General features: G+C 29.0%; 1 protein-coding gene across 1 annotated transcript in view; it reads right to left on the bottom strand.

Annotated features, from left to right (window-relative positions):
• The window catches only part of LOC111033559 (ecdysone-induced protein 74EF), a 114,568-nt gene that overhangs the window by 53,138 nt on the left and 38,578 nt on the right, over positions 1-22,852 (bottom strand). The window contains exons 3-6 of the mRNA XM_022314348.1: positions 21,237-21,442; positions 20,956-21,150; positions 19,908-20,037; positions 17,358-17,468 (exon numbers count right to left, since the gene is read on the bottom strand). Coding sequence (XP_022170040.1) covers positions 17,358-17,468; positions 19,908-20,037; positions 20,956-21,150; positions 21,237-21,311 — 511 coding nt within the window. The 5' untranslated portion in view covers positions 21,312-21,442. The remainder of the gene's footprint in view (positions 1-17,357; positions 17,469-19,907; positions 20,038-20,955; positions 21,151-21,236; positions 21,443-22,852) is intronic.

Here is a 22,852-nt window from a genome sequence, read left to right as displayed (position 1 = left end):
ATAATACTAGTTACCATTGTATACATAACATAGGTACATACACGATTTCTGTTTAAACCTCGAGTGGTCAAAATACAATACAGGTGTCAGGTACACATATTAATATATTATTGTGTAATACACTAATAACAGTAGCGGATTAGTGCTTCAGCCCGACATCGTAGATTATTACATTTTGAATATACAAATATAATATACGTTTATTATTTTTTTAAGGCTTCTACAATTGCATGGTTAGAATATATTGGCTGGATTTTAATGTAGATTGTACGGTTTATATATGGGACACGTGTTTATGGGATGAGGTATCGTCACTAAAAACCTGGGTGGTCACCCATCCGGGAGCTAGTAAAGCTAGCCGATGCTTGGCTGTTTAACGTTAGTGACTGTGGTCAACCACCTTGCCACACCAGGCGCCACCATGCCTATATTTAATATTATATTAATTATATTAATTACCTATTAATCATAGTCTTTGTAAAAGTTAAAATATTGTTCATAGAAAAACATGGTTCTACTTTTAAAATATTGATAGGTTATAGGTACGTCAAATAATATTAAGATATTAAAATAAAATATTTTGGCAGAGATTTGTCTGACGATTGAATGGTTAGGCGCAAATTTCCCGAGTATGATTTTGTGTTTATCGATAAAGAAATATAGTATTGATATTTTAAAAATGTTCGCAAATGACGATGTTATTGTATAACATACGTAACGACGCGTGACGATGATACGACGAAGAGCAGTGTATAATATTATAGCATAGACTTGAATATACTAGTATAGTAGTCCGCGGGCGCCACCGCCGCGCCGTCGCCGTCCGAGCCGGGCACGTGCTTCTGCTACATGACCGCGAAGGGATGACGGCCACGAAATGGGTCAAAGCTGTCGGGCGTAGGGTACGCTGTAAGCCGATCGAGCTCACGATTTATAATTTATACGCGCGTGTGTGTGTGAGTGTATGTGTAATAACGCGCGCAGACAAACGACCGGCGTGGCGCCCGGCAATTATATCGACGTTCCCCCCGCGAGATTCAAGGTCGTCAGTCGCCGGTTGCCGTCATACCCCCTCCCGTAGGTCTAAGTATTCGTTCTAGTGTTACCATGGTAATAGACGCGTGTATATGTATATGTAAGTTTGGTATACGTGCACGTGTACGTGTGTGTGTGCGCGCGCGAGGCATCGCTCTCCTCAACCCCTAGGAGTCAACCCTTTTATATCCATTTATACGCTTTCGCTCATGCCAAGGATTCTTCAACCGGGCAGGGGTTGTATCAATGCGTATTTTATCAGTTTTTTTTTTGCTTTAAACACTCTCCATCTCCTGAACTACGATATGATATACTTTCACATGAGGCGAGCCTTGTAGGCGATAAGCATAATAGCTTATAATATAATGTAGGTATTTGATGCCATTTATTAATATTCTAGTATCAATTGTTCTTTCCAATAGATTCTACATATTTTATTCTACTATACATTTCTGTATATACTGATTAGATTAATTTTTGTGAAAAATGTCTGTTATTTTTTATTTTACTGCCGTTTTTATAATCGTACGTCTAAGACATCACCGTAAAATAATAATTTAATTACCATTGTTTTATATTTGAGTAAATCAATTTATTATAGATCTATGTTGGTAAAGAAAAGATAGAAAGTAATCGATTTAAAGTGAATCAGCAAAATTTGAGTTGTAATTATTTGAAGTCCAAATCGCTGGGTATACTCAATTGTGTATTGATAACTATCGATTATGTTTGTTATTCAATTTTTGTAATGATTATCATCGTGCAAAATATGTTATGGAATTATTCCGTTGAATATTATATGTGTAATAATACTAATACCTAGGTGCTTGTATATATTATATATAGGTACGCTATTGTTACTATAATGAAAATAAGCGTTATAAATCCAGTCACAGCACAACTTTTAATTAGTTTTAGTTAGTTGGTATTTGGTACTGCATGTTTAATGAATATATAACTCGTACAAGCGAGCGGGGTCTTCAGAGTAATAGTTTCTTTAAAAATATTATAATATTCCAATTAATTTTAGAGACAAGACATATTTGTTATTGTTATATGTACTTATGTTTAAGAGAAAGTTTTAAGATTGTTTTATAGACATTTTGTAATATCAAAAGTTTTCAAGACTGTTTTGCTCAAAGATAATATAGAGGTTCACAATAATACTCGAATATCTATACGGTTATATACGTTTATTTATCTATACTTTAAATTTGTACAACAGCTAAAATATATTATATCAATATTTTATGTGAATACCTATTATGCATAATTTGTATATGCGTCATATAAACGAAAAATTAATTTGCTTCTAACACATATAATGACATAAAAGAACAAGCTTAATCAATTCGTTTTAGTTTCCAAAAATAATACATCATTATATTATGTACCTAAATGAAGTCAATTTTTAAGGTTGAAAAATTTTAATTAAATTAATTTTGATTGGACTAATGATATTGTAAACTATGTACTTGAAAAAAAAATCGTCGATTAAAAACATGGACTTTGTCCAGGAAATGGTTTGGATAATGTATATTTAATATGTATATTGTATACATTATGTATTTGTTAAAAAAAACTTAATAATTACATACACACATGTTGTATGTATGTCTTGTATTCAAGTATTCAGATTTGTCATGCTAAACGAAGTAATATTTTGAACATCATAGTAGTATATGCGAACATTAATTTTACTATTAAATCAATAAAGAAATGTATGATCTTATAGATATTTTAAAACTATTATTGTCCTGCAGAATTGTACAGCATAAATATATTTTTGTGCCTAAGCTAATAAACATTTCATAAACAACGTCGATTGGTATATTGTTATTTTTTATTTACGTGAAATAATTACACCACAATACACTCTCTACGTAAGTTGTAAATTATGTTAAATCGTCCTGCATCTTTCCTTTATAAACACGAGTGTACCTACACTGAACGTCATTATTATTATATGACATTCCAAGAATCAGCCCCAACACCGCCCTCTCATGACGAAACCTAGTCACATGATCACAATATATATTATTTACATGTGCACAAATCTTATGGACTTCATAAATTTAAAGCATAAAATGTATATAGGTATTGTTGATCACAAATTAATAATATGCATTTTATTAAAAATGAAAAATTTAATAAAAACATTTACTGGGTTTGAAATTTAAATTATTATATAGATAAGTCAATGTACATACTACATATTATACTACCAAATAGCAATTAAGTAAAAAAAAAAAATGCTGTACAATTTTTTATATAAAGTAACAAACATTAAGCCAAACGTTCGTGTCTATTATTTGAAAACTGGAAATCTATTAAATACATAAGACATTCAATTTAGGTGAGAAATAATATAGAAATGAGTATTAAGTATTAACTGTATTGTATATTAAGTATCAAGATTAATGTTAACTATACTAGTAGTAAAAGAATAAACAATTACTAATTAATGGAGATTATAACGAGATAATGATGAATAAAAAAAGGTATAACACTTCACATTATATTCATAATATTATAATATAGACTCGTTAAAATTAGGAGATGCAATGTGATCTAAATTATCTTTTGAACATTTCCGTGCTACGCGCAGTATACTACTCGTTGCAACGATTTAATCGCAAACACAAAAAATATTAATTATTTAACATGACAAGATGTTTGGTGACATTATACATTATTTACGTATGAAACAAATGCTGCTTAGATACGTGCTATGTATATTATTTTATCTCCAGCACATGGCTGATATATTTTACCTAATTAGGTATCGGTTTACCTATACGAGTATTAAATATATTTTATTGTTTTATTGCCATTCAGCATGTACAACAAATCAATATTTAATGCGATCGATGAATAATTTACAGAAACGTAAACACGTTGTACGTATATATTTTATAAATCATCTGTCACTGCCTATCAGCTGGTACATCTATCACGATGTGACATTTAAATGTATATTGGGCAAATCGTTCGTCAGGAGTAAGTATAAAACTCGTATCATCGTACGCTCAACAAGTGTTCATAAAATGCACTGGATAACTAATATATATACCTATCTGTATATACCTTGAGTGATTGGGTGATAGGGCGTTTCACTCTTAAGTTGTCATGAAAAATGATTACATGGACAAACATTTTGCAATCATCATGTTAAGTTCTAATGTAGACTTTACATTCTTAGTTAACTAATTAACACGTGTTTGAATATTGATCGAGATGGATTATAGTATAATTTATCATTGTTACACAGAATCGATTAACACAATGGGCAACTATTTTATGTTTTTTGAAGCTACACGGTATACATGTATGATAATAGATAGGGTATAACACTACACAAGTTAAATGTATTTGGTTTCCATTAATAGGTATATAAGACTTAGGTGTACCTTTACGATACGATTATAGATGCCAACGATATTCGTTTTCATTTGTAATGTGAAATATGGAAAAATAGGGCAAAAAAGTGAAGCCGGCAAAAAAAGAAAAAGAATTGGTATTGACATTAGTGAAATTTCATCCTGCAGGGCTGTTGCTATAGCGGTGCTCGCAGCTGTAGTCATGGCGATGGAAAACCGGCGCGGCACGGTCTCAATCGAAAAATCCCAAACTACCCGAAGGCGAGGTGATTGCACTCAGGTCCAATATATAACGATAATGATGTAATGACGTACGCACTGAGGCCTTGACCCTGAGCGTGCGCTTTCGCTTGTGATGTAGGAATTGATCAAAAGCTTTTCTGCGCGGAAACTTGCAACTCATAGTATACGTACGAAATGTTTTACCGATAGCTGCCCAACCAACTTACTTCGAATTTCTCTTTTTTTTAAATGTTCTTTTTTAAGGGTGTCAGAACTAGGTCTTTATTATAGAACAAACATACAGTCAATTTCAAGTTGAGTTGAGCGGTGGCCATACAAAAGGCTTCCAATTACAAAACTATTTCAAAGATCAAAAATGACATTACAGGAAAAACAATTATATGCCACATGGAATAGTAAGATTTTGGTGATTTTTTTACTTTGTTTTTTTGGATTAACTTAAAACAGCACCATAAAAATTAATTTCAATATTCTCAAAAATTGAAATTATTTAAACTTTATTACAACTTCTGAAAAAAGAGTTTTTTCATTCGGAATTCAATGTGATCCCTGTAGTCTTAATAGCTTTCAAAAACAAAAATCATCATGTTTCAAAAGACGTGAGAGTTTTTCCTTTGAAAAAGTTTTTGTATTAAAAATATATATCTTTAATAAAGTTGAATAAAACGTATATTTTTAGTCGTTTCTTTTAAAATGTCAGTATATTTTATACCCCAGATTGTATGTATACATGCATTATGCATAATGTAATAAGATATTATTTTTGTGATCATGAGTTAATTTAACTTAAATGATATAGATATTAGATACATAATATAGCAGCTACTTAGTGCTTATATAACTATCCTCCTATCAGGTTGAATTTAATTACATTTACTGCAATTTGCAAATAATATAATTTGTCTTCCCAATTAATTTTTATTTTGATAATATTCTACATTTATATTATGTAAACTTGGCTCTTTGGTAAAATATGACGAATTCCTAAGCGTATCGCAGTTTTACTATCGATATTGTTAATCATTTTCAAATAAACATATTTTATTCATTTTTGAGTATTCTCGTAGCTCATATTATAATTTCTTTTTGTTAAGCCTGAATATGTATAAAAGCAAACTTTAAGTTGTGTGTAAAAACTCATATTTTAGTTGTTGCACGTTAGGAAAAATAGCGGACGGCAAATAAGTTATTACCACGTATATTTATTTAACTTGTATGATGACTTAACAACATTGAAAATCGCAAAAATATTAAAAACCTTCATTTTTTATATAATATTCAACTAGTACCATTTTTCGGAACACAGCTCGGTGGTGGAAATTCTCAGTTTTATCAACTGATCGGAAAACTTGGAAGCAGCTGAGCACCTCTATATATCTGAGGAGAGTAATGACCTAGGTGCGAGCGTATGTGACGGGGACGGTGACGAAGATGAAGAGAGGAAGAGGAGAGCTTCGAGTGCATGATCCGGTTGTGAGGGGCGGCGGAGGCGGTCGTTATGTGGCCAACAACGAAGACGACGTGACAATAAAAACCATACACAATAACATATAACAATATATATAGTTATACTAATGGGAGACATGTGAGTGGTGGTGCGGTGTAGAGAGAGAGAGAGAAAGAAAGAAAGAAAGAATAAACGAATTTAAAATAAAAACCATTTCGAACCGCGAAAGGACCATACGATAATAAGACTGCGATGAAAATGTACCTATACATGCATATGAGATGCAATGAGTCTGAGAGGAGTAAATAGTGGAATTCTGTGCATTTTTCGGGTGATTGGAAGCTGTATATTTGAAAGACTTTGGTGAAGGGTAGTATCGGTGGCTTAATTAACCAGCATACACAAGTATATGTGAATAAACTATGTATTGTATAACTCAAGTCAATTTCGTCTCCGCTCGGACTCGTTAGACGCTGAAAGCTGTTAGGGGTGTGGGTGTACGGCCGACCTGCCTGCAGGTTTTTAGCAGGGAAATTATGACGTTAGCGATCTTTTGGTAGATTTTTCAAATGGATTTTATATGAAAAATAACTGCATGTTTGTGTTCCTAACAACTAATATGCACAATATACCCTGTAGACATTTTTGTGACGACTGAACAAGTTTTGGTTGTAAAAATAGCTGATACAGGGACGGCGATTTGATTAAATTTCTGGAAAAATATCTAGGGAAAAGCCCAGAAATTTACAGTTGGTTTAGGTACAAACATTTTTATCAATAATACTATCTGTTGGCTGTCTACAATCTAATACACGATCATATTATTATCCTTTCGATTGCAAGCGAACTCGAGGTCAGACTCGTGTTTGATACAGTTGTTGGTACGGCAAGTGAACCAAAAAACTGTTCAGAAAATTTAAAAATTTAAGAATAAAAAATGTACTAAAACCAATTTATAATAATTTAGTATAAATTGTATCAACTTGTTATTTTTGGTTTTGCATACGAATTTAAAACGAATGCTCGATGCCCTATTAATTGTCTACGCATTGTGGAAACGACGAAAAGTAGTGATAAATTGAGATAATAATAATAGGTAATTAAAATAAATTATACAAATCGAACTATATACACGGGTACACGACCAGTTTTCGAAGAGCGTCTGCGTTTCCCAAGTAAATAAAAAACTGAAGATGTAATCTTTAATGGTTTAAATTTTTTAAAAGTTTAAAAAAACAATTAATATATTATGAAACATGTAGATAATAGATGTGCATGATTTTATTAAAATAGCATACGAAACGTTTTCGCTGATTAAAATACGAAAAAAATACGTAGGTATACATAATTTATATACGTTTATACATCTTATGAGGAAATATTTATTTTTTAAATCATGTCGTATGAGATTCTAATATATTTCAAAATCGTTATTATAATATTATATAATATGTACATAACATTATATGAATAGACACTGCGGTTAATACCAGGCACTATATTAGGTATACATCCAAAGTGGTAAAATGCACCCAAAAGTTTTTCACAACATTTTCAGTAGGTACCTACACAATATTTCACGGTGCATGCATATTAAATAGAAAATATTACAATATTTTAATTTTCCTAACATATCATATACACGTGAGCAACATACTAAAAAAGTGCAACATAATAACATATTAAAAAATATTTATGTGTATAATATATATTATGTTTTGTTTGTCAGATTTCCAAAAAAAAAACGTTTTGTATCTGGCCCATATGAGTTTGTTAAAAACACATAAACTTGCCTAACTCTAAACATCCGGGCGGCGTAATTATAATGTGATGTATATTATTTTAGGTTTCAAACGGTGAACAACAAAAAATTATAAAAACATAAAGTGTGTGTGTGTATCTATGTATAAATCAACAAAAATTCATGTTTATAAACACGGTTCTATTAATTTTTTCTTGATGCCGACAAATAAATCATCGAAAATGTTTTCACTAATTTAATTGTAATTTTTATACTTTGTTTTTTATTCCAGCAAAACAAAAAAGTTCTACTATAATAATAATTATTATATTATAATATTATGATAACGATAATTTTTATTAATTTCACCAGAGTTATACTATACGAGTACAATTGTTATTTCCGTTATCATATGACAATAAATTATAGACTTAGACTATAATATTATCAAGAAATTATGGGATTTTAAAATAATGACGAGAAAATAAAAATTAAACCTACAGTCATATTAGTTTGTGAAATGGCTCTACAACGTGTTTATTAATATTAAGGAATCTTAAAGACATTTATCGCAAGTAATTTTTGTGAAAATTTTTCAAAAAAATATTATGTAGCAACAATGCCACAATGGTATTTTTGTCATAATATACACGACTTATATATTATAAAAAAATATTAAATAATATTTCTATATATATTTCATGTATTACTTGTGTGGGAAATTAAATATTGAATGTAACAAAAAATATTCAATTGTTAGAAAAATCTATGTATTCTTACTTCGTAGTAACCAAAATAAAGTATAAAATAAGTAATGAAACAATTTAAGAAGACAATTATAATACGCATTATTTCGCCTATAAATGTGTGTGAGCTGACCGATTGCTTAAACAACTTATATAAATATATTCTCTATGTATATAACCTACAAAATACGCTGTTCAAATATTGACTGAAGATAAAATATCTGAAAAGTAATAATATTCTGTTGGCTTCTTTATAGTGTACACGCGTATTTTATCTGACAAAATAATCATGAATATTATACATTATGTATTTTAATATAATTAGAACAGACAAAATAAAATTATATAAACGATCCCATATAGTCTGTAGATAAATTAAATATAATGGTTTACCTATCCATATTTTACGACACGTGTTTATCGGCTGTGCAACTGCTGTAGATAGCAGTCTAATAATAGCTTATGTACAGATTCTTACTAATTAGTTAGGTCTGTGTAGACTGTGTAGGAACAAGAGGTTTCTCAATGAAATTGTCTTACCTGAAACAAAACAATAAAATAATATGTATTATAAATATTACGTTACTATGATAACATCGAAATTATTAAAATACTATTTATTTATTCAAGGTAGTTGGAAACGAAGATAAATACGTTTTAAAAATAAGGAAGTTAGTATCGGCTAATAATTTATTTCTGTATACCTATAGGTAGGTAATATAGTTATTAGTTATACAGGAAATAATTTGTCTAATTAATATTTACACAACGTCGTCGGTAATAATTTAATATACAATCAATTCTACCAACATAATTTAAGTACCACGTACGCAAAGGACTACTTAATTATTATTACCTACAGTGTTACCGTATTATTATTTCCGTATAACTATAACATATTAACATTTAAATTTTTAACTGTAAAACATATATAATTAATTGGATTGTGACAAATTTGAATTTAAAAATAAATTGTAGAGATCCACGTTGGAAATTGTACAAGTTAAATATTCGTCCAGTTTTTATCGTTGCGTAAACAATCGAAATGCAAAAATTAAACTTTATAGTAGGTAGGTACTCGTATAATGTATGTGTATACCTAATAATAAAATGAGGATATATTATCTAGTCTAGTAATATTAAAACAGTCGGCCATGTACCCAATAATAATTCATAAATTATACAATGTAATCTGTTTTTTTGAAACCATATAGAAACCAGTTCCTTATTACTTTCGCAAACACGCTGAATGTCTACAGGGCGTCAGAGCGCGTGTACAAGTAATCTGATATCAAACGTCAAGTGTTTAAACCTGTGTTTAGAAAATTGTGTGAGTTACTTCATATGGTTATTGCTTATTTTAACAAACGCATAAAATAAAAATAAAAATCTACGGATACTAATTACTATTTTATTGATTCATTTTTTAAGATCGATTCAATCTGTTTATACTGTTTATAGATATGATGTGTCGATGTGAATAATTAAAAACATGACAAGACCAAACAGTATGCATTTAGAATAAAAAGAAATCGATATGAAAGAATATTATAATATTAAATTATTATGTATGAATTATAATTAGATTAATAGTATTAGCTAATTAAGTACATTTCGATGAATTTTAAATTAAAAAGAGTTAAAAAGACAAAAACTATTAAACATCGATAAGTATGTAGGTATAACAATAGTTTTATTTCCCAAAAATAAAAATTGTTTATAAAATGTCCTTAGAAATTGAAATGTAAGCAAGTTTTGTTGTCTTTGGTCTTTTTAACTGAATAACAACAATCAAATTATTACCGTGATTACGGATAGGCACATAATAAGTGTAGTACTTCATACTTAGTGAACGAGCCAAACCGTCAAACGAAAGGGAAAGGATATCATTTTTTCAATAGTAAATAATCGTTTGTTTGGATGACGAGGAGGTAACGAACGACATAGGTATATAGAAAGAAAATACACTTATTGTAACTAACAACAAAGTTCCGCAAGAACCAAGAACCCGAAGTCTTTAATAAAAAAAACTGTAGTTATCCTTGCCCCAAAATCTGTTGGCTTTCACCATTAGTCTCAAGGTAATCGTTATTTTAGGAAATGTAATGCATGTCGGTCGGTGTTTGCACAACACAAGCGGATTTTACGCCTGTTAATCGCGTCTGCGCCGCGAAGTCCTTCCTGAGGCAGCGTGCGCGAAACAATAATCCCACTACGACTACAATAAACATATATTACATAGCCACGTAGGTATAATAAATAAATAATACGAAATACGCGTCACGAAGAACAAGCGGAAACAGACCGGAACAGTCGGCAGATGTCTGCTGCAGTGCGATGTATAAATAAAATGATGATAATGACCGAGTCCACTGTATAAACAACTTGTCTGCTGGTTTGAGGATTTAAAATACATGGCGTATTATCGCACAGGTTGATAAAACAAAGTATCGAACACGATAGAGCTTAAAGATGTAACATATAAATGTTTATATATATTAATTAAACATTGCAGCAGACGCGTTGGCATAGATGTACCTACGTATATATTTGCATAAATATAAACATTATATTATTCTTGATATGCAAGTTTTGATTCATCTCGATTTTACACTCCTCGCGTGTAATTTAAATATTTAATAAAAAAAAGAATTAACATTAAACAAATAATTTGTTTATATAACGCTTAACAGTGTTGCCGTAGGTTTGACATGAAACACAAATCTCGCAGAACCCGCAAATTCGGATAAATGTATAATTTACTCACATATATATTATTTTTTGACGGTTTTGATAAATCAAATCTCTCAGTTTAGCATAAACAGAATCGATATAGTGTGCAGGATCATTCTAACAACATACTAACCCTCGAGTGGCGTTCGAAATCATTGTATATTCACATAGAGGTGTATACATAAGCAAGCTGTCATATAGTGTACCGTTCATTTTTATAAAATTCTCCTCAATTTACTTTATGCCTTATCGTTTATATATGCATGTCAGGTAGACACGAAACAGGGTTCGTATTCTTAATATTCACTTTAACAGCTACGCTAAATTTTTATAACACCTATCTGAGATGTGAGCTCAATATCAGTATATAATATGCGCATGCCGTATATAACACAAACCGAAGATAATATAATAATATAGTCTTGCAAGAGTATAGCTAATACGCGCCACTGCAAAATCCAAATGATTAAAAATATATCAAACAAAATTTATCGGACCGGTTTCAAGATAGTTTGCCGGCAATGGAGTTTTTAAAAAATGTCTTTCGTCATCGCACTTAAATATTACAACATTTGTAAGCGTGATCGAGTCCGCCTTTTTACGCAAAATTCTTTAAAGCGTCTGAAACAATTTACACGGGCAGATCCGGCGTCTTATTATTTAAGCGGACGCCCACCCGCTCGCACGTGATGTTTCTGTCTTACAAATGTACAACAAAAATTGTATTCAGCAATTCTAATTTTGTGTCGTTACTTTCAAAACAGTGTAAAATGAACTATTATCAAACTTTATTTTATTTTTAAACAAATGTACAGGTTTTGTTAACATAATATTTCACAAAAATCATAATACTATATTATAGGTTTTATGAAAAGATGAGATGCCTTTCAAAATGTTGTTATCTTTAATTTCCATACGTCCTCCAATAATTAGGATGGCTTTTTTTAAACTTTTGCCATTAAGTAAATTATTTGACATTTTTAAAAATTATTCAAAATATTGACCTATTGAAAAACTAAACAAAAAAAACTGTAGACGAATAAATTACTAGTGAGATGATTTTATAGCCGTTGGAGTCTATAATAGCGCCCTTTTTGCCTTTTTTATGCAACGACGTTTATAAGAACTTGCCAATATCAAGCTCGTATCCATGGGCATCCGTGCGTATGTGTATACTCGATGTTATAATATTCTTTCGATCGTTGCAGCAGTAGACCCCCGGGCGACGAATAGAATTTCGGTTTATTGCAGGGTCATCGGCATCCGGGCATCCGGTAGCCCCCGCGAGAACGTTGTGTATACCGAGATACACAATGCGAACATATTATGTTTTATATACCACAGACACATACACACGAGCACAAATAGATGACGAAGAAGAAGCAAAGAAGATTGTAATATGCAGCAGCCGTTGATTGGCAACCGGTTTCTCATGAATCTAATCACGTGCATGCGCCACCGCCCCAGCCGTTGTCGTCGTAATGTGTATCCATCGCGCCAGAAATAATAATAATAATAATAATAATCGCTCCACGACGGTGCGGCAAATCGAAATCGAACGAAACCCATTGTCCGCTGGAGTCCCTATTGTGTCCACCCGATTGAAATGGATTCCGTCCCCGAGGCGAATTACTCGCTAATTAAACCCGATGCGGACGCCACTATTCTCATATACGGCGTATATTATATTGCACATAGAACATTCAAGATGAATGAACTGTGAAGACGACGAGCGAGTACGAAAAATATAGACGCGCTGCACATTTTCAACACATTTGGTCCAGACGTCCAGTGGACTGTATAAGCAGGGTATAGATGTATAAATATTAGTATAATACGTACATCGGTATCCCCTGTATATTTTTCGTGAGTGTAGAATAAAATGATATAATAGTCATATTATTAGTATTATTATTATTAATGTTACAGAACGGGTATATTCGTATATATTGTTAGGACAGCGGCGCGTGTATAATATACTGCGAGATACATTCCGGACGTATATTATCATTGGAAGCCGGACGAAAAATCGTTAGCGCCGGAGCCCGGGCTCCGCGAGTTCCGGTGAATGGCTGTGCGAGTATACGATGTTTGCAGCAGACAAAGAGCTGCATCGTGCGCGGAAGAATTTGGAATCTGTGCACTTCACTTGGATCGAATCCTTACGCGTTATAATATAATAATAGGCAGTCATATGCGCATCTCGTCGATAGATTTTTTCCGAATTCTGAAGAAATCTCTGGTAATGAATTATATTATTTATACAGCTTCAAACCTTTTAGGAGTATACGGAGTGAAAAAGACAGAATAAACTGAAAATAATTGTAAAAAATACGTGGTTTATTATGCAATCGTCGAATATACAACATCATAATATATTATACGGTATAGTAAAAAAAAGTTTTGTAGGTAAGTCAATGGTAATCGAATCTGTTGCTTCGGTTAGTGATTCATTAAATATTTCTCAAGCGATGACCACACAAAGTTTACTGACATTTATTGAATCAAGGATATACTTGATTACTTGCACAGCACAGTGCACACACAAATTGCAGTCACACATTTATTCGGGAAGTATTCATAAAATTACAATTATAATATAATATTCCCATGGCCAATAGGATATATAATTCAACTGGGACGTAATAGGATTACTTGGATAATAGAATTAGGTACCTATATAGTTTATAGTTTTAATATAATTTGTGTCAATAAAATCATAACAAAAATATAAAGAAAGAAATGTTTTTTTTTAAATTACCTCAATATACATGTAATGTATTATAATACTCATTATACATTTATACACAATGTATAAATTGTAATTAACAAGTTAAGCAACGCATGATTGTACATACAAAATTGAATTAAGAAGAAATTAAGAATAATCGATATTATTTATGCCTTATGTAGGTACGAGTATTATAACAATAGTATAATAGGTATGAAATATTTAAATATATGATGATTTTATGTACATTTTAAAAATTGTTACAAATATGCTTCAAATTTGAATAATACTATATCATATAGTATATAATATATAATATACAATATATAAGATATATAAGTTTATATACCTAACAAATGTATAACTATTAAAGTATTAACTATACGTTGAAAAGGCCAAGCGCATTATCAAACTTGGCCAACGGATTTGTTGAAACTCTGATGAACTCATCGATATACTGTAGGTAGGTAATAAATAATAATATAATATAGTATAGTTATAGGTACCTACTCGGATAATGATGCACCAGATGACTGTTGCGCGTGCCGGCTACTTAGCCGTGATAATAAATTATGAATGGTGATGAATATTATATTAAAACTTAAAAACATTATGCATTATATTTTCGAAATGCTAGTCAAAAACCACATTGTTTTAGTTCAGACCCATCCCAGAAACGTATAGTGTATTATACTGGTTTTTATTTAAAGACTGTAATTTTTGATACTCAGCTATAAAGTATACCGTGTGGGGGGGGGGAGGGGTGTATATAGAAATAGAGATGATAATAATATAAATTATAATCAATGATTAAAAGAACTTTATATTATGCTTCATGGCGTCCAGCCCACCTTTTTACAAACATATTATATCAAAAATGTATGTATCAGATTATACATGACAATGTTTAATAGACTGTTGTATGTTGGTACTATTATTATTATTATATTTTAATAAAGACCAAATCTATTTTTTTTTTTGGGCATTTAGTGTCTTCGTTTAATATTAATAATGCACAATTACAAATTATAAAATACTTTTGAAATAGTACACGTGAGGTACCTATACTACCTATATTACATTAAATATTAAATGAAAATAGTATTTGCATTATACATTTATATCGTCATTTTTAATGCGAATCCTATAACTTATAATAGCAGATTTAAACTATAATTTTGTAGTAAGAGTACGAAATAGTTGTTATATAATTAATAATTATCTAAAATGTTCGAACTATGCAAAAATTCAATATTTCAATACGATGTTATGCAGCTGTTTTGATTGAAATCGGAAATACGAGTATACCTATTATTCAAAATCTGTGTTAAGAATAACAAGATGTTAGTTGTATTATACTAACGAGATCAGACCTTAAATTTTATGGACTAACAAAACCTATAACCAAACGTTATAACACAAAATATGTAAGTTAAATATATATACTTTGGGTTTTTGAGTGTATGGGTCTTATAGGTATGTGTTAGATGAATGTGTTCTTTAAAATATTTTTAAATGATTTATTAGATTCAATATAACTGATTTTGTAAAAAAATCATTAAAAACCGATAATAGCCAAACTAATTAACTGTGCACTCAATTATGATTGAGATATTTATTCTTGTTCAAATGCCACCAATGCATTATAAGTTACAACTGAATTGCTAATTGAATCAGAATTAATATTGATCTTAGACAAATAAATTGAAATAATTTAACCACATATTAGTATAATTAATTAATTTAATCCTATAAGGATAGTCAATAATCTGTAATTTGCTATTGTAACGAAATAATACAGGAATCAGAAAATGTACGGATTGGGTACCAGTGAGTTTTTTTGTGTATATTTGGTGATGGTTATGCCTAATAATATGATATCATATGTGAATTTTGGGCAAATACCGAATTGTTATATTATATTATTTATAAAATAAAATTGAAAACAAAATATAATTATTCAATATTGATGTAAAAAAAAAAAAAAACATTTTTAAAAAATATTGAAAAATTGTGTAATGAAGGTTTTAAAAAAATGTGTTAGTAAAAAATTGAAGAATTGTGATTATATTATAATACCTATTGCTACTTTTAGAGTACCTACTTACTATATTGAGTATATTATTCTGATTTCTGGTGAGAATTATGTTGCGTAAAAAAACACATGCATATTTCATATGCTAAGGCAAACTATAGAATAATATATACCTATACATTATGAACTACACTATTATAATTTACAGTGAATTAGATTCATATTTATTTTATATATTAAAATAAATAACCGAAATTGATGGGCTTAAGCCTTCCACCCTAGAGTGAAAGAAAGAAATTTCACGATTATTCTATAAATAGTATATTTAAGTTTAAGATATATTTATGAGTTACAAATAAAAATAACGAAAATAAAAACCTTTCCCAGGTACCGAACAATCGTGTCTACACTAAACACTACGTCGCTGATGAGCTATGATATTTATTTAGTGTTTAGAATAACGATAAATGCTTCAAATATATTGAAACTACCTGCGTGGCTTAAAATAATTTTAAAAATTCAATGCATAAATCGATAGATCAAACGAAAGAGTGTTATAAGAAGACATTTAAACATAATTTTGGAATATTTTACTAAGACTGATTTGAAATCATTTTTAGAACAGCTAGCGCCATCTATATTTCATTACACAATGAGATTACAATTTAATTTATAAAATTACAACCAACTTTTATTATTTATCTAGATACTTACTAATCTACTAAACTAATGTTATTGATATTCTATTAGATAGTCAATGTTAAATGTATACATAATTTTGGAATATTTTATAAATACCGATTTGAAATCATTTTTAGAACAGCTAGCGTCATCTATATTTCATTACACAATGAGATTACAATTTAATTTATACAATTACAACCAACTTTTATTATTTACCTAGATACTTACTAATCTACTAAACTAATGTTATTGATATTCTGTTAGATAGTCAATGTTATTATTGTTTTCTAATATCTATATACTTTTATATTATGAGAAATTAACTACATCATTGAGATCAACACCAGATTTAACAGTTATTAAGTCGCAAATAGAGGATTAGGTACTTCAAGACTTCAAGAGTTAATTAAAAGTACCCAGTATCTGTTTGCACTCAAACAATTAAATAAAAATAATTACACTTATAGATAAAGTGTTCTCATAAGTTTGCTCATTCGCTGACTAACTTTTAACTATTAAATACTTACTGGTTGAGACAATATTCAATAATGTTCAATCATAACTTCTAATAATATATTGTACCTGTATCATTTATTGAAGGTTCTGCCTTGATGTACTTGTTTTGATTGATGAACATATCTGAATTTTGGTTTAAACTTGGATTTAACTGAGACACAGGATTCAGAAGTTTTTCTAAATCATAGAACAATACAAATATTAATTTGGTAACTACTACCTTAACTAAAATTATTTTTAATACCTATCGCCATAAAATGTAATTATATGAAACCTCAAAGCACAAAATAAATAATTTTAATGATACTACTCAAATTAAAGCCAAAAGCCTGTGTGAGTTGAGTTTTTATAAATTTTTATATTTTTAAGTTAGTTGACAGTAGGTAATTTAGAAGTATAAATAACCTATTTGTATTTACACAATAATATCTGATTTATAAAATAAAAATCTTCTTATACCGAGTATCCACATTTTTACCAGATAAAATATAATAATATATTATTGATGAGTACATTAATTTATGTGGAAATTATGTATTATTATATGCCATTAAATGCATTTAATATCAATTATTCAATCAAATTTCAACCATGATTTACTTATCTATTTAAACATGTTTTAAATATATTATACTATTTCAGAGTTACCTATTTATACAATGTTTCACCAAACAAGCTCTATCCCATTTTATTCATTAATTACTTACCTATACATCTATTAATATTCTAATCTGTATCCCTAATTTCAAATACCTACTTAAGATTTGTTTACTATTTTAAAAATGTCCTGTAGTGATACAAACTTATTTTGTACTGTGTGTCTTTCTAATTTTCTTTAATATCTTGGTGTACATAGGTAATAAAGATATAAATCAAAATTTGAAAAAGTATTTGCTGAATTATTTTACTCACACAAGTACTAAAGATAACAATGATTTTAATGATTTTATCAAATACCACCATAATGGAATAATTTTATATGGTGGTTTGAAAATATGGTTGTTTGAATAACATTAATGATTAAGCTACTGTAAATGAAATTATTTGTAAAAATTGTCTGAGTAAAGTTAGTAGTAAAAACATAGTCTAAATATTACACTTAAAATTTTTAATTTTGTTTAAAACTATTATTTGAACTATTATCGTTAGTACATAAAGTTTAATAACTCAAAAATAGGTAAGTAGGTAATCAAACACATTTTGAATCTGTTAAATAGCTTAAATTACAAAATCTTCTCTACAAATCACAGAATAAATAGGCTGATATCATTTAAAATAAAAAATAATTTGTATAAATACATGACAATCTATAAATGGGAAAACTTGAGTTGGGTTCCAAAATTGTTTAAGGTAGAAAAACATATTTTGGGAGTAGTTGTAAATACTGGCATTGTAAATTGATAACAAAAATATCGCTATATGAATTAAAAATTTTGTCAATTGAAGCGAAGAACATTTTTTACAAAATTCTTTGTATTGTACGATAAAATTTATTTTTCTTAATCATGTAAAACACAAACATAACATGTACGAGATACTAGTCAATGGGAGGGGTCAGGACCCCATAGTCCCCGTGTAAATACTCCACTGGAAGGGGGGAGTTAAATGCTAGTTCTAGGTGAATTACTCAATTACATAACATAAATAATATAATAACCTATATATCAGCTAGCAATAATATGTATAAGTTAGGTAGATGTACGCTTATAACTGATATTTTGTAGACTAATATTTCGAAATTGAACAATGTTGACTCATTATTAAATTTTTTAAATTAAGTAGGTGTTACAAAAAAGTTGAGTTTAATCTAAATTGCTACAAAAATAAGTGAGCACTTAGTAATATTAAAATTTTATTTTTTGTTTCGAGTAGGTACAGAACTAGATGTTATAATTAATTACTAACTATGAATTTAAATCTCATAATATTAATATAGTTTGTAGGTACTTAGTGTATAATATATTATAAAATATGCTCCTCATTGTTGCTAAATTAATGTCAGATTAACAATTTAATAATGATTATGACATGATATTATGATAGATATGGTAAGTTCAAAGTTAACTGTTATGATAGATATTTGAGAATATTGAACCCATTACAAATCTATCTACATTTTGATCCTAACAAAACAAAAATAACAATTCCGTGTATTGTAACATAACAATTAACAATTATGTTTTATGTTAACTCTTAGATTTAGGTTATTATAGTGTAATTATTTATATAAGTAGGCGTACACAAATGTTAATGAAATTGTATTATGAGTTATAACCATATTACATAATTGTTTGTATTCTTGTATTATTTTCCATATCATAAATAGATACTAAACTTTTTTAAACTATATAAAATATTATTTTTGAGGATAATCATGTTAATGCGACTTTACATGACTTCACAAAACATATAAACAGTAAATTAAATTACTGATATGAGCAAACTTTATAATGGTTCAGTGGTTTGAATACTTTTTTATTAAGAGTATATACATTTACAATTTATAGGCAAGTAGGTTTTAGACTAGATTTAAATTTTAAATTTTTCTTTATTAAAAATTAATCTTATTTTTAATTTATGGGTACCTATCACATAGTCTTTTATAAGAATATGTACCTGCAAGCAAAGGATTTGCAGTGGTAATGTTGAATTTTTTGCCAGCATTTGTGCGTTGCAGTTCTTGAAGTAATGCAACTGCAGCATGGTTTTTGTTACCCGTTGACATGACATTATTATTATTTTCTTCCTGTAAAAATAAAAATATATATCATATACCTATACATTTAATAATAGTATTCAAAAAATGAAATTTGTGTGATTTTTTTTAATGTGATGAATATTTAATGAAACGTATAAAGTTAGAAGTATATAGATTTGAAGCCTATTAGTTATTATTTTTATTCAAAAAAATTGTATTTAATAGTTGGGCATCGGGTTTAGGCAATTTAAAATACACAAAAAATAAAAGATTTAGTTTTATACATCGTTCATTTCTAATAAAAAATATTTAAATAATAACTAATGATTATAACAATAAAATGGACAATTTTATTTTTTTTTAAATATTTTGATGATAGGTATTTTTCATTTTATCATTTGAACATAGAAGTAATTGTATAATATGAGTTAATGATTTAAAATAAGGAGTAAATATAGGCAATTTCACAAATGTATAAAAATGTATTTTTGTAATTTTATGTCAAGGACAACAAATTTCAAAACCAAAAAATCAAAATATGAAATTGCCTATATTTACTCCTTACCTTAAATCATTAACTCGTACGATATTATTTTTAATTTTAAAATAAAACATACTATTATCGAAGTATTCAAAAAATCTACCATCTATTAAATGAATTATATTATGTTTATCTGTACATCTTGATGTAAAAAAATTAAACTAAATCTTTTTGATGTATGTGTATTTTAAGCTGTCTATACCAGACGCCCAACTATTAAATACAATTTGATTGAATATTAATAATAATAACGAAAAACAAAAATAGTGAGAATTTAGCACATGCAAATTATTCCGAAGTTGAAGAGTAAAATATTCATTAAATAGAATCAAAAATTGTTAATGACACATGATTGAATATTTGACCGATTGAACCTTTCCTCTCCACTTTGAATTGAATGCAGTAAACCTAAACGGGCCATTTACCTTTATATCACAATTAACAAAATCGAAAAACTGTTCGAGTAACGCAGACGAGTCGGACAGCTGCTTGAAAATGTCATCATCGCCAGAGTGTTCACCACCATCCTGTATACTCGCTCCTCCTCCGTCTAAAGCGTTGTCCAGTTCACTGGATATTTCCGATTGGAGTAGTTCACCGAGACTGGAAACTTCGTTACCCTAAAATGAACATGAACGCTTAGCTAACATATCGGTAATTTCATGAGATTTATGATACATCTTTACAATGGCGTTCAACTACTTACAAGACATTCAGTAAAATCGTCAATTTTCGTCTCGGCCTCTGGGCACCAGAGTAACACATCGTCCATGAAAGGCATGCCTGAACCTGAGATGGCCGATGTCCTTCCAGCAACCACTACACCAGCGGACAGTGGAGGACCGGGAGGTGTGGGTTTCACAAAAGCCAGGATGACAATTAATGAGTAGTGGACTTACGTTTTTTCGATATCTGTAATTTAAATAACAATACATATAAATAAGCAATATGTGATGAACCAGTACAATTTTATGATAAATATAGGTGCACTGAAAAAGTTTATAAATATACTATTTAATTTTATAATGGAGCACTACAACTAGCAATTACTAAATGACAATAATATTTTTAAAAAATCCATTGATTTTCTATTTTTTTATGTTTGACTTTTCGATTGACTAGATTAGATTTTATTTATGGGTATAATTATTTTAATAAAATACATACAACTAAATCCATAGTATGCACAGGTAGTATAAAACATAACAGATAAACAATCAAATTATAGATAGTAACATTCATTTAATATTACATATTTTGTAAACAATTTAATTATTTATAAAAAAAAGATGAAATTTATAAACAATCTGTATGTTTTATAAAGATAGATAGAATGTGTGTGGTAATAAAATATTTCATGGATTTTTTTTTCATTTTCTACCATTACACTAAATATTATAGGCAGTTTCATTTTGGATAATTTTTTTTTACAATGCTTTTATACACAGTGCAAATATTGAACATGTTTGGCACACCGTAGTATTTATCATTTTAATAACAACAGGAAATAAAAAAAATGAATAATGCAGTAACGTTCAATTTGCTTAACTCCAAAACATGTACCATAGTTTTAAAATAAAACTGCAACTGTTTGATCAACTCGGCAATACAAAAGACCAATCAAAACGTTCATTCAATGTAAGACAAGATGTCTATGAACAAATTTATATTATTAAGTAAAATGCTGAGCTATAATAAATTTAAACATAAATTGAAAATAATTAACGTAACCATTAATAATTGCAAATATACTTTTCAATTTTAAGAATTAAGTTTTTAAAATATTATCTATATATTATATAGTTTTGAAAGTTATTATGAGTGATTATAACCTAATAATTAAATTGATTTTGCTCATTTTCAAAATGATTTACCTTCTAGTAAAATTATCAAAAGTCCCATAGTTAGCATTCATGAAAGTGCATTAAAATTTGGTTTTTGTTTTAACTGTGTGATTTGGACCATTGAGTATCCAGCCGTTTACCTTGGAAGATTACCATAGCAATATCTACTACAGCTAAATTCAATTTAGGAACATTAACACGTTTATGTTTGAGCGTCCTCGGCTACTCCTAAATACTAATAAGCCACACGGCAAACACGTTATTATATTATAATCTAGAAAATGTTAAAAAAATCCCATCTAACAATGTATTATTTAATTGAAATAATAAAGTCATAGATAAACTTTGTTATGCGTACAGTAAATTAATTTCTGATTTGCATAATTTCGAAGTTAACAATTCAATATACTTAAAAAATAGTGATGAGAATAATATAATATGTAGCCTTGGACCCTCTTGATTTTTTTTCAAATAATAA

This window comes from Myzus persicae, unplaced genomic scaffold (assembly GCF_001856785.1).
Source record: "Myzus persicae strain clone G006 unplaced genomic scaffold, MPER_G0061.0, whole genome shotgun sequence".
NCBI lineage: Eukaryota > Metazoa > Arthropoda > Insecta > Hemiptera > Aphididae > Myzus > Myzus persicae.
The sequence above is the reverse complement of the archived record's forward strand: the minus strand, read 5'-3'. Positions and strand labels throughout refer to the sequence as shown.